This window comes from Astatotilapia calliptera, chromosome 11 (assembly GCF_964374335.1).
Source record: "Astatotilapia calliptera chromosome 11, fAstCal68.1, whole genome shotgun sequence".
Lineage (NCBI taxonomy): Eukaryota > Metazoa > Chordata > Actinopteri > Cichliformes > Cichlidae > Astatotilapia > Astatotilapia calliptera.
The window spans coordinates 31976012-31989906 of record NC_137432.1 but is presented as its reverse complement, the minus strand read 5'-3'; the positions used below and the strand labels follow the sequence as shown (position 1 = coordinate 31989906).

At 40.2% G+C, this 13895-nt stretch overlaps 2 protein-coding genes across 2 annotated transcripts; both read right to left on the bottom strand.

Annotated features, from left to right (window-relative positions):
* Window positions 1-2821: 2821 nt before the first annotated feature.
* Window positions 2822-4848, bottom strand: mcl1b (MCL1 apoptosis regulator, BCL2 family member b). The gene is made up of 3 exons (XM_026183974.2): window positions 4193-4848; window positions 3716-3966; window positions 2822-3591 (listed from the first exon to the last, which is right to left on the bottom strand). Exons 1-3 carry the CDS (start codon window positions 4641-4643, stop codon window positions 3475-3477), a joined length of 819 nt encoding a protein of 272 aa, XP_026039759.1. The 5' UTR covers window positions 4644-4848; the 3' UTR covers window positions 2822-3474.
* An 896-nt stretch (window positions 4849-5744) lies between these two features.
* Window positions 5745-13893, bottom strand: ensab (endosulfine alpha b). The gene is made up of 3 exons (XM_026183928.2): window positions 13409-13893; window positions 10691-10813; window positions 5745-9378 (listed from the first exon to the last, which is right to left on the bottom strand). Exons 1-3 carry the CDS (start codon window positions 13622-13624, stop codon window positions 9208-9210), a joined length of 510 nt encoding a protein of 169 aa, XP_026039713.2. The 5' UTR covers window positions 13625-13893; the 3' UTR covers window positions 5745-9207.
* Between the last annotated feature and the right edge of the window lie 2 nt (window positions 13894-13895).

Below are 13895 nucleotides of genomic sequence, written 5' to 3'. Positions count from 1 at the left end.
TGGAACCATTGTGGTGCAAAACAATCGCTAATGAACAGTCATATGAATAAAGTTGTTCATAAATTTGTTAAATTTGTCTGTAAATCTATAGAACTGTAATTTGTCCTTAAAGTTTTGCAATGTCATCTAAGTAGCACTGAGTTGCAATGTGGACTATATGACACAAAGTGGTTTCAATATTTTCATGGCAGGTTTCTTGCACAACGAGCACATAACAGATCATATGTACTCTTTGCTTCTGTTTGTTTCATTTATTTTTTACAGACTGTTGACATCCATTTATAAGTAACTGAGCATGAATGAAAGGCTTGTGTGAGTTATAACAAGGGCAGGTTTGTAGCTGCTTTTATCAGAGAGAATGTGCATGCACATGTCTGCTTTTTGCATAAATGGCATTCAACAGGCGTTTCTCTTCTGGGCAAACCAGTTATAGGTACAGATTCCAAAGAAGCGTGGGACACTAGTGTCAGCAGAGATAAAGGCTGTGAACGGGCCCCAGCCACCAAAAGTAACAGAGTGAATGTTTAGCTTTAATGTCTGCAAAATGTAGTGTAGAAACTAGGATTTGATCTAGCACTCAATACAGGCCATTTACATTTTATTTAAACTTGTTTAGCTCAAAGGAACTCCTGCCATTAAAGGAGAGCCATCAGCTGATACTTTGCACAGTTATTTAAACAGGTTCTCTTCAAGTCAAGCACAAACTTAGTCAAAGGTTTAATTAAAGTTTCCTCTCAAACCTTAAAGTAAACAGTGCAAGCCTCTAATTCTGCACCAGTGAAGCAGCTCTGAACTCTTGTTTTGTCTCTTTGTGGCTAGTAGGGCATGCAAGCACTTAACTTTTTAATCTAACAAATTTTGCTCCCCTTTTACGCAGTGTTAAAGCAAACTGCGAAAACTGGGCCTATCTTTGTATCTCAGGGTCAGAGTTCTCAGAATTCTACAGTGTGCAGTGTCGTTAAAGATTAACTTCTGCGTCAGCTGACTTCTCAGAAACACTGCTTATTTTAAAATCAAGGGGCGGGCTGTTGCTATGAGGAAGTAGAGCAACTTAACCAATACCATCTTTGCCAGGTCCTCAGGCTCATGTTTCAAAATTGCAAAAGAAACACTTGAGCAACTGAAATGGGTTTGACTTGAAACCAAAACTGTTTTCTGAAGTTTACTTTTGAATATCTCTGATGGGAGTTAAGGCAGACTGCCTTATCAGAGGCACTATAAAACAAAAACCTAATGAGCTGCAGACCAAAATCACTAGTTTTAAATGTCAAAGGGGGGTATATTGACTGATATCCAGAAGAGTTCTGCAGTCTGAGTAAAGACAGATTAGGCCCAACCATTTTATCTCTCTGCGTGGGTAGTTTCTGTGATGGTATGTGCAGACAAAGGTTTCTAAACCACTCCTCAAACTATCCCACGAAAGGAATTCAAGCTGATGTGTTGGAGTGAGCTTTTTCAGTTTACAGCTTCACTATTGTATCTGAACGTAACTAATGCAGCTGGAAAATTAAAAAGTTTAAGAAAAAAAAAAAAAAACAGAAAAAGGTATATTGTGAGACTGTCACAGAATTCATCTTACAGCTTCCCTTTGCTGCTACTGACCACCTATCCCAGTGTATAAACTACAATGACTTTGAAATTTGCAAGCGCAACACCCATTTCAGCAACTGTTTCATTTTCAGTTCAATACAAAATCTTTGTTTTTACATTTGTCTAAATTACTGGCATTTTCAGAATTGGTTTGCCAATATGTAGTGACAGTGTGCTTCCCTCTTTTTGTGCACACCACTTTTGCTCTTTTATATCAGATCTTCCACTTCTTACCGCTGGAAAACAGCTTTAGTCCTTCAGAAGGAGAAATACACACACACACACACACACACTTCCTAGTTACCAGTCTCAAGGTTGTTTAAAGATTGTGTGCTTCACACTGCAGAGCTTTCTTTTCTGCATACCCAGTCCATTCGGGTATTGCGCAAACTTCTCTATGAAATTACCTCAGCCTTAATTCCCTATTGTCTACCAGTCTGTTCTTCACAGTTAACTACAGGGGTAACCTGGGTGGTAGATAACATTAGCCACAGGAGAAGACTAGGGTAGGCCTGCTGTGGATCATCACCATGGCGAGACACACTCCATTTCTTCCTGAGACCTGAGTGAGTGTTTGTTCTGTAACCCGAGACAACAGGAGGATCTGAACAAACATGGGTGAAGCCACGCATCAGGATTGCTTTCAACAAAACAGCAGCAGAACACCGTAGAAGTCAAGTGTACTTTAGAAACCTCCTGGATGGCAAAGACTTTAAAGATGTGTGCAGTTAAAAGACAAACTAGAATAAACTGCATCAACGCATGAAAATATACCCAGACATTAAAAATGCAAAGACCCAATCAAATGTGCCATATGTGATAAGTCACTAGTCTCTAGGTAGCTAAAAAACACAGGAAGTAGACAATGTTATGTAATTTCAGGATGTTATGAACTCCTTTAGCCTAGTTTCACAATCTGCTTGTTGAATTCAGTTATTGTGCACCAGCTCTTTGCAGATAATTTGCTACAGATGCACCTAGAAGTGTGGATGCAGCTGAGCACTTAGTGTGAGGAAGGTGCTGCTGCAGCCTAAAATTTCTAGGAAATGGCAGCCATTGTGCTGCATTTGGGTTGTGGTGTGACTGTATAAAGGCTAACAAATGTGTAGGTGTCAACTTTACTGCACAGGCCTAAATAAGCAGCATTAGAACTAACGAGCATAGATTTAACCAACTTCCTGCTTTTGCGAATTTCCTTTTTAAGCAAAGAGTGTGAAAAGGCCAAACTATGTAAATTAAATATCTTTAATTGATCTGTACAGGGTTGTAGCTTACAGCTGGATCATAGACTGCTTTCTGTTCAAGCACATAGCCTCAGCCTCCCCCCCCCCCCAACTGTTCTTAGTCCTTGTTCAGCTTTTCAACAGATTCAAAATTTCCAGAATCCTTTTACAGTCAAAAGTCCATGTTGTTGGTCTTGTCTCCTAGTGCAGTTCCAGCATTTTCATAATCAGGAAGTACTGCCACACTCATGCAAATCCACCTCCTCCAGCACTCTCTTGACTTCAGATATCCTCAAAAGATTGTAGAAGATCTGAATGGATTTTGGAAACTGGAATCATGCAGGTTTCGCTTCCTAGTTTTGATCTGGGTCATTCTTACAAACCACTGCCACCAAAGCATTATACAACAAAATATAGTGAGTAAACAATCATTTAAAAAAGACTAGCAAAAAAGGAAAAAAAATGTCTTTTTCCTTTTTATTATGACATCTTTTAGCAAAAATAGACTTCTGAATTAAATAATGTATTTCTGAAACATTTTTTCCTTTTGTCCATTCCACCTCCCGAAAGCGGTTTGAAAAGGTGTCCAATGGGGAAGGAAAAAAAAAAAGAAAAGGAGAAAAAAAAAAAAAAAAAGGTTGCTGCTCAGTGTCCACCAAATTCACCTGATCAACAGGGCCAGTGTTGCCCCAATACCAGCAAATCCAGCAAAGGCCATGAGTGTGTGCCTGACTATCGACTCAGGGTCTGCTACTCGAAAGAACTCCACAAAGCCATCCTGGAAAGGAAAAAGAAAGATGGGGTAAGAAAGAGGCAGATTATGTTCACTGGGCACAAAATACTTTCTGGGACAATAAAAGGAAGTTATGCAGTTATTTTCCCCCAATCATGTCACTACTCACCCATGCATTGTTTTTTACAATCCAGTCTCGCTGTTCAGACAGCAGGTATGCAGAAATCTCTTGGCTCACTAGCGCCACGTAGTTGTCCCTGCCCTTTTCCTTCAGGTGCTGAGAGACCACTGCCCCGAAGGCCATAAAGCTGACAATACGACCCCAGTTGGTCGTGTGGTCTCCAAAGAGGCTCTTCGCTACAGCACCGACAAATGACATATCCTCGTCTCTTTCATCCAATGACAATTTATTAATCATTCCTGCGAAAAGAAAATTAGACTAGATCAGAAAATCGAAGTCACTTATTTTAAGTCGAAGTTTAGTGAAATGTGTAAATTCTATTTTAGTATATTAGCAGTTTGGTCTCGGTTTAAAAATTGCAAGCTTGTGGTGACTTGAAGCAGTTAAAAGGCAGCCTGTGAGTGAAGCAGACAAACGCTCTGAAAGGTCTTTGTGCAAAATCCGCACAGACTGGTTTCAACTTACCGTTGTAAGCGTATCTGTGCTTTTCTAATACGTCCGCAACAACTCTTTTCATCGTCTTTAGTGCTTTGGTTTCTTTTCGTTGAGGCTGAGAAAGTCCAATAAAGTCACCCAAAAAACTGTGAATAAGGAGTTTCGTTTCTCTCTCCAGCTGCTCGTCGGATTCACTGTCCGAATGAAACTCCGGGGTGCTCGGCAACGAACCGTCTTCCTCCCGGTCCCGGATAGCTTTTGTTTTATACCCGTTTGTTGAGGTTACCTCGAGGTTGTCCGGCCGTTTGGGGGTACCATTGGACACAATCCCATTGCTAGAGTCTTTAGAGGAGCCTGTGGCGTTCTGCGGAGAGGAATTTCCCGATCCGTAGTGCATTGGTCCCTCCAAGACTCCATTTTGAGGAATAAGATATTCCATTAAGGTGCACTGGTTCCTTTTCAACATCATATAGTTGGCCATCTTGTTAACTTCAAACGAACACCAAACTGTTACACGAAAAATACTTCGACAAGAAAATCGGCGTTAGGCTATATTTGACAAAAAGCTAGCTTCTTGCCTAACGCTTCATCTCTGGCATTTTCTCTCGAGCGGAAGTAACGCACTGAAAACGGTTGAGTCCGCCTTTTTATAGTCCTCACTGACGCACGACGTAGGCGTGGAAAAATTTCCAGTTTAAACCGTGTTAGGCATTGTCATAAATACTCCCAAAATTAATAATAACAATACAACTGAAAACACGCACAGAGGTTATAATTAAAACTCTGTTGTTATGTCCTCATTATTAATTATTTTCCTACGCTTGGCAACATAACAACAAAAATAATAATAATGATAAAGCAAAGTAAAATATTTTAAACTCAAAGCAAAACACAATTTAATTTAACTAATAATAATAAAGTAGTTTAAGACTTTATGGTTAAAATATAATGTTAAAATTATAGTGTATTGGATTATCTTCTGACAGATGTGTTGCACTGTAGAGGGACATTCACCTAGGTAGGAAGTGACACCATTACACTCCTTTGATATCACTCCAACACTAATCTACCAATAAAGGAGTATAGGAAACCATCATCTTAAATCTCCGAGCTCCATAACGTGCCATTGATTTACAACAACCCTATCCTCACATAAGCAGAAGTGCATTTGATCTGACAGAATGCCAATGTTGACACATTTCCTTAAGTTAAAGAACTGTCTTTGCTTTGCCAATGTCAAAATATATCCTAATTAGTAGCTTTCATCACCTTTCATGTTATATGCTGGTATAACAGAAACACCTAGAATTTTCCATCCTGGCTCGTCTCTCACACCTGCATGATTATGCCTCCCCCTAGTGTTAAATGAAAGCTTGCGCCTCCTATGCGTTTGTGTGTCTGAGAATGCTTCTTCCTTCTTCTGTTTTTTTTAAACCCAGAACATTCCGGGTTTTGCGCCTCATCCCAAGATTTCTTCTGTTGACCATGCAAGAAATCTTAGGATTTAATCAGCAGCTAATTCATCTGTTTAACATGTAACAAGGATGAACAACTGAACTCATAAAACAAAACCCCACAAAAGCACCTTATTAATGTAAAAGTTTATTTCAAATACTGACAAAAATCCTCTCACCTACTTCCACACAACTTAAACATTCCAAGTACCCTTGTACTTCTGAAGTCTTAAAATCATTCCTGTATTCTCCAGTCATCCTGTTTATCATGTAAACCCTTTTTTTTCTTGGAAGCAAGGGTGCATCTGATTTCCCTGCAGTCTTGGGCCAGGATGAAATATACTAATTATGCATTAAGAGAACACAAGAAAAAAAAATATTACTTGCAAAACAAGAAAACAGATAAGGTAAAAGCAGCACAAAAGTACTTCAGAGCACACAGCCTGTTAATTATTTTATACATTCTGGCACATATTTATCATAGCTGAACAAGAGACACCCTGTGTGTTGGGTATGAAACATACCCAGCTATTTCCTCTTGTTGCACTGCTCCTTGCAAAGCCAAACATCAAGTAGCATTCAAGAACATCTCTCCACTGTTGTTTCATAACATCACAGCATATTAACCTTTTCTTTATTTAACCTGGGCTTACTTCTTGAAGCAGAAATAATGTAGGCTTTTTAAACACAACACAATAGTCTGTTCTTATCAAAGTGACAAAGCAGCTCAGAATTTTAAGATCTGGCTAGACCACACATTTGTTCCAAACCAACGATGCATTTATACATACATTTTTTGGAATCTGCACTTAAGTTGAAGTTTAACATAGTTAACATGTAACCAGTTTTTGCCACAGGAGCTTTATGACTCTTGAAGTGAGATGCTTAAAGAGTCAGACTGGCAGAATCAAGAGGACAGATGTTCTTTACAGGGTATGCTCTCTTAGATTTGTCATTGACTGAATCAGCAGCATTTACACATATTTCCATTTGATACAGATTCACATAGCCTCTGCGATACAATAAGATACAGCAGAAGTAGTGTTAAACAGAAAGGAGAGAGGAACCATTGAATCAGAAATAGCTTGGGCTATGAAAGAGTGGAACGCAAGTGGGAAACAACAAAAATAATTTCCTGTTTAAGTCTATTTACAACAGCTGGAACAGAGAAAAGCAGTGCATTCATACACCACCACAACAACAAGCATATATGCACAAGTCAGTCCTCTTTCACCCACTGCAACTTTGACACATTTTAAAGTCTCATTGAAAAATAAGTGAGGTCGAGAACGTGATGGTGCATGCACCCTGTTACCTAGCCTACGTGGTGGAGTGTGCGTTTGTGAAGGTTCCCTGAAGCAGTAATTTACACTGATTCTCAGTGAGTGCCGGCATCCAGTTCAGATTCTTGACTGTGCGAAGGGCGCACATTCAAAGTATAGAGATTTAGCGATCGTTCCATTGACCTGTTTCAGAAGCTGAATCACGATAACAGGTGGGATTACCCCCTCACCATGTGTTATAAAATCTCTCTCTGCTTCGCAAGTGTTGGCGCTCCTGCAGATATGCCCTGTTCCACTTTAAGCCCGTGATGATGCGTTATAGAGCTGCACTTATCAGGTTGCCTGTCGTTTACCCTCTAACACCCCTGAGATCAAACATCCATATGAGTAGTGTGAGTTTTGGAGAGAATAAACTTCTACGACGTGCTGGTAGTAATGTAGGGCAATACTCCAGCTGAGATTTTAGTGAAGTAGTTGAACTTTTTTTAAACTAAGGTTAGTGTTTCATTATGTGAACTGCAGTGAAAGGAGGTCAGCTGTTAAGGGAACCACTATGACATACTGTTCATTCTTAAGTATTAAAACATTCTCTTACATGAAATTAGAAATCACTGTCAGAATTAGGTTTTTTTTCATAGTCAACCCTTAAATACTAAAAAAAATTTACTTTACATATGGCCTTGAAAGACACAAGTATGACTGCAACGACTCTGGGTACTTTTTGTCATCTCAATGAGACTTTTGTGGCTGGATACAAAACCTTTAGAAGTGCTTGCATCAGTGCTTCAAAAATAGCCAGAAAGATATGTGGAAGCCACATCACTCCTTACATCTCTAGCCAGATCAGTGTGGGCTCAAAGCTGCCTCATCACATTGCAATGTAAGCAGGATGATTGGATAGTAACAGTCACATTGAAAAGACAAGTGTATCCACAGCCTCTGGGCTTGCAATGTGGAATTCGGCTCAGTTGTTAAAGCAAAGAATATCCAAGCCAGAAATCCTAGGGTGTAATCCCAACTGAGTTGATTTAGCACTACCATTTCTCTCAGGCATGCTAGCCGGTTTAGTCCTTAAAGCGCTAAGCTTATCACGAGTTACGTGCTTGTTTGAGTATTATTTACAGAAGCATATACACTATGCAGGGTGCTTCCCCCCCAACAAATCTTTTAGGCTCATAGTTAGCACATATCTTGATGCATCTCAACAGCAACCACACAAAGGCTGAGCTCATAGGCTGGCAGGGTTCCCAGCCTTTAAAAATAATACCAGGATATACTCAACTGGCTCCCACCCTGGGCAGCAAACAGGAGCGTGTGTACATGGATTGTCAGAATAGCATAAAGCAAAGCAAGTAAAGAAGTGTGACTGTGGACATTTCAGGACTTTAGGTGGTTGTTTTGATCACTTACTAAGCAGCTGCTCCACTCCTGTTACAAAAGCATGTTAATTTTTTTTTTTTTTTGTTACATATTACAAACATGCAGCCATGTTTTTTTTTAAATGAGAGAAACAGGAGCAAAAGGTGTAGGAAATAAAAGCAACAGAAGCACACAGACAGAGAAAAAAGTGTTTCAAATCCCTGCCTGGATGAGCTGCAGCAGTTGTCGTCAGATTATATTTGACTGAAGTGACTGAAGGGGTGAGATGCAAGGAAACTTCCACTCATTTCCCAATAGGGTGTTAGTGAATGCCAAGTATCCCTTAAGCTGCCCCTCACAGATTTGGTAAGCAAGCAATTATTCACATATATCTTCCAAACCCTCCCGCTGAAGCTAGCTACCAGCATAGAAAGGGAAGATGAAGCTCAAAGAACACATTGTGATCATGGTTCCTAACTCCCGTACACACATTATTTTGGTGTCATTCAGGATGCAAAAATGAAAAAAAAAAAAAAAAATACTATACAGAATACAAAGTGCATTAACTCATCCCATCCTACCCCTGCCCGATGACACACACACCTACTGTAATGCATCTTGGAACACTGAAAACCAAGATATAAGGGAGGCGGTAGCGCAGAGTGCACAGAGGGGGCAGAGCTGTGCGTTGTGGGAAGGCAGAGAAGGCTGTGACCTTGTGGGCCTCCTAAACCTCCGTCCCTCCCATCCCGCCCCACCCACATATAAGCAAATGGAGTTTTAACTTATACAACTCTGCCCGATATGTTAAAGCCAGTGGTGCATGGGGATGTAAAAGGAAGAGAGGGGAGTGGATGGACATATTGGGGACACAGGTGAAGTGGAGGAGGGATGCTTGCTGGGAATCCCGGGGGGGAAGGGGGGGAGGGTGCTTCTTGAATGACAAAGGCTAGCCAGCTAGCTTGCTGGTCACCAAGGAGGACTTCCTCTGGGGTAGATCTTGTGGCGTGGGAATGTGGTCACCAGTTACCAGATTCTTGTCAGGCCCTGCCACAGGAAGCTGTTTGTTCTTCATCTTGGCCTTGGCCATGTTGTAGTCACCCGAATCAAAGTACTTTTGCTGCGTGAAAAGAGAGAGCAGAGGTGCTACAAAGTTTAGCGACATGCTAAATACTGAGAACAGTGCTTACATATTTGTACAAAGGGTTATTGCTGATTGCACTAGTGCTATAGAAAACTTTCCAAATGTATTCCTGTGTAACAGATGGAGGAAAATTCATACTCATCTTTAGCAGCCTGAGTTTAACTACCATATTTTTTTAATGCTGAACACCACAATCATACCCATAAACCAGAACAGCTTTAAAAACCGGTTTTGTGTGTGCCTAATAAAATTTGAAACAATGCTAACTGAATGTAGCTTTAAGACCCAGCCGCATCATCTTCTACCTCCTTCCAAATTGCCTTTTATAAAATGAGGATACAGTCACCATATAAGCTGTAATCATTATAAAGCATGCTTTGCATTTCCTTCTTTAATATTGTTCCTTACTATAAATTTAACAGTGTTCAGTTTAACAGCTAAAGAGAACTAGAACCAGCACAATAACAAATATGTCGATAGTGCTCACACATCAGAGAAGATACCACAGTGGTAATGCTATTCTCTTTAATCAAATCATATGCTTATGTTTCAACATTTAAAAAATTTAAGTATGAGATTACCTACCTCCTCAGTCTCTGATAGTGTTTATTATCTTATGATAAAACGCTTTTCCCTCTGAATGTCTTGGCTACTCCTACTCCTACCCATGTTTCCCAGAATGACTTTCAACAACCTCTAGAGGTGGAAGCATATAGAGCATGTGCAGGTGGAGAGAGACATACAATTTTAAATCCGGGAAAAGTGAGATTGGAGTTAAAGTTTCCTTTGGGTGCTCTGTTCTGCAGTTCAAAATACAAATTAAAGTTACTCTGTCACACAAGCTGTACTGCACGTGCCATCAATCTAGCAGCTTTGTATTCCAGTCTATTGAGGATGGAGAAATTATTTTTCTCTTCGTTTCAATTAATTTACCCTTGTAGCACTGATGAATCAACAACTCAATGGTGGTTCTAGGTAGAGCCTTGATTCTTTGGTTTCTAAGGTGAGCATAAACTTTATCAGTTGGGTTTTTAGATCGCTGATATCTTTATTAAAAATTAAAGATATGTTCACTGCAATTACATTCAAATTGTTCGTTGTTCAATAATAGTAACAGCAGCTTGACCATACCAAAACAACAGCTATCCTTTTTCAATTTTACGTGGGGTGCAGGTGTTTAATGACTTGTTTTCTGAGAAGCTCTCATTAACGCACAGTCCTGTTTTTCCACTGCTGTTGCGGCTGCTGCTGTCTCTGATCGCATCATAGGCAAACTATAGTAACTCACTCCTTTTTGTAGTCTCTTCATCAGGAAGTCTGACCCACCGGGTCTCTGGCCCAGACCAGGATATTTGGCCTTCAGCTTCGCCTCTTCTGCTTTAACTGGGTTTGCATTTTTCTCTTGAGAGTCCTGTAGAGACAAAAAAAAGGTTTAACCCTCTTGTTTTGCAGAAAAACAGGGATCCTTTAAAATGTCGGTGGATGCAGCTTCAGAAAAGTTCACAACTAGAACAGCTGGTCATGTGATAGCCACTCACTTCTGGCCACCCTGCAATTCTACAACTTTTTCCACAAAGACTACAAGTTTACTGTGGAGCACAGGACCAGTACATTAAAAACACCTAAAAGTAATGCTGTGAAAGGGATTCAAAAGCATGACAGTGACTAGCGGAAACTTCATATACTCCATGATAGCATGAGTCACAGCATGACTGTCCTCCTCTTACAGTCTCTCATAACACCATAATGCCTGAGAGGAAACTTGGTACGACCAGGGACCTTAAGAATGAATGCTGAATGATTTTAGAAGCTTATGATAGTAACAAACAACTAAAGCTCTATTGGAAAGTTGTGTTGCTAAAGATCTTGTGACCAAAATATTGTTTATGCATATATTAAAAATAAAACTAGAATGTATAAAGCTGAAATCTCAAAATTACTATAAAACTAAACGCTGTAACAGAGTCCATTATTTATAGTAACTGAATTCTGCAACTTTCCATTTTTTAAACAAGACACAAAATCTATGCTATTAATTGCTAAATCCTATTGTGATCTTGTGCTCAACTGTGTTTCTGGTAATAGTAACTACTATGTTATGTAGTCATACATTTAGAGAAAATCTGAAAATTTGGGTCAAGAAATAACAACATGACCGGGCTGTCCAAACAATGCTAGGCTTAGATTGCTGAAGCCTACAGTGGGAATTCTGAAACAATGGAAGGGCTTGTGCTGATGCCTCTGCCGAATACTAGTAAAACTAGTCAGACATTGCCATTCAAGTACCCGACAGGTAGATACTGAAGCTACTAATCTGGGGCACCACCCTGTGCACACAGCAGGAGTCAAGCGCTTGACTCCATGTTAAAACTATTTCAGAAAACAGGCTAGTGCAAGACTATAATGGACAAACTCCAAAGGGCATTTAGACATTCCTTATAAACACACCTCAAGTGAGCTGCACAGCATAGACCTACTTCCACTATAGAGACAAGATAGGGCACTCAGCCTATAAAGCTTGCTGGGGCAGGGATAAAATGTGACCCAGGACACAGAAGCCGATGAACAGATTCCCTTGGGGGGGTGGGGGTGGAGGAGGTGTTGCACAGAGTGTGCTGATTCACTTGGGTCCATGAAGAGAAATTTATGAGGTACTATATTTGGTTTTGATGCAGGGAAACTGCAGATTCCAACACAGTCTTTGTGTACACAGTGGAACTGGGGAATATTTAGTTACAGTATAACTAAATATTCCCCTCAGGAAGGACTGTCTTTTTTTGTTCACTTAAAGCAACAGACAGGGTTAAAAGTCCTGTTTATAAGGTTTGCTTAAACTACTGGAAAAGCTTAAATGCACAGGCTGTGTCGCCATACGAAGAGATGAAATATTAAAATAATATTTCCTTTTGTGGCATCAGCTTAATTCACACAGAATCTCAGTAACAAAAACTCATGATTCAAATTGAGTTATGACAATATCAACAGTCATAAAGCAACATCTGTCACTGCAATACAAACAATTTCTATTCCCTTCAACTTTATGATTAGTAGGGCATGAACAGTAATGCACGGTTATAAACAGAAATCAACAAGTTTGCCAAGCAAAGTCTGAATTTTTAACTTCCTACCTTGTAAAGGCTGGGCAACGTTTAGTTTCCACTTTTCATTAGTTTTCTCGTATTGAGTAACGCAATTTAGATATGTGAATAATAAAAACAAAGTTAAAAGTACTTAAAATGAGAAAACTAGACTTTACATTATAACCTTTGCTTTATAGTGTTAGGACTGAACATCTTTCTTGTAAAGATAATAGATACTGACATTAATGTTAGCATCCACCACGGGTGTTTATCTTGTTATTTCTGCCCCACTGTTGGTACAGTGTAAATAAACTTAACGAGTGTCAACACTAATCTAACAGATACTGACATAAGAATGTTTGGCAAACCCTCGATCCTAATAATGGACTACATGGCATCGCTGCTGTGCTTATGGCATAGTATGGAAATGCGGAAGCACTGCAGCTGGTTGTCACAGTCAGTGCAAGACCACCAGGAATCCAGAAACTGCTAGCCATTCAGGAAAGACAGTTTTCTATTCGACTTTAGCGCAGTTATCTTTACTTACTCAGTGTGCACTGAGTGAAATTACCCAGTCATGCCTTTATCTGGAGACCGCAGGCCACACATTTAGTGTGTAAACCCCCCCTCGGGTACAGACCAATGAGGCCTGAGCTGCTGTGGACTCGCCAGCCAATGACACCAAGCAAGGGACAAAACAAAGTGACACACAAGCAAGGTGCTTCTATGCTATGGCAGCTACAACTAAACCACTTCCATTATACAGAGCAGCTCATATCGGCTGTACGCATCTTCCAGGTCTTCCCCGGTGCATTGGTGCAGCGCTAAGCTTACTGCAAACACTTATGCTAACTGATGCTAGCCACTGCTTAGTTAGCATGCTCTGAGGTTAGCTAACAACATCAAGATAGCAGGCAGAAACCCACCTGTTTTTCGTCCTCGTAGTCCACCTGAGTATCCGAGTCCAGGTTTTCTGACGACATTTTGTGAGTGTGGAGGACACGCAGGTGTCTCGTCGGTTGCTGGACCAACTCAAAGAGATGATTATTCAAGGTACCGTTTTTTGTACCTGTACTGGATCTAATCCTGCTTTTCTGAACACGACTGCTCTCCAACAAAAATGGCGTAACGACATATGACATCACCGTTAGGGCCGGCGTTTCCCTTGTAACTAACAAATACAGTAACCAATAGAAGTGGAGTAATATCCCACACGAAGCCAATAAGATTACGTTGAATGTGTCCCGGCTGTGATTGACAACCGGTTGGCCAATGAAATTACAAAGTGAAGACGGAGGCGATGCGGGGGCCGCGCTGCATCAACACAAATCACCACAAAAAACATATTTGGGGTAAAACGTTAGTTTTCAGTTAACGTTTGACATATCAAATCAAAATTATAACAATAAAAAA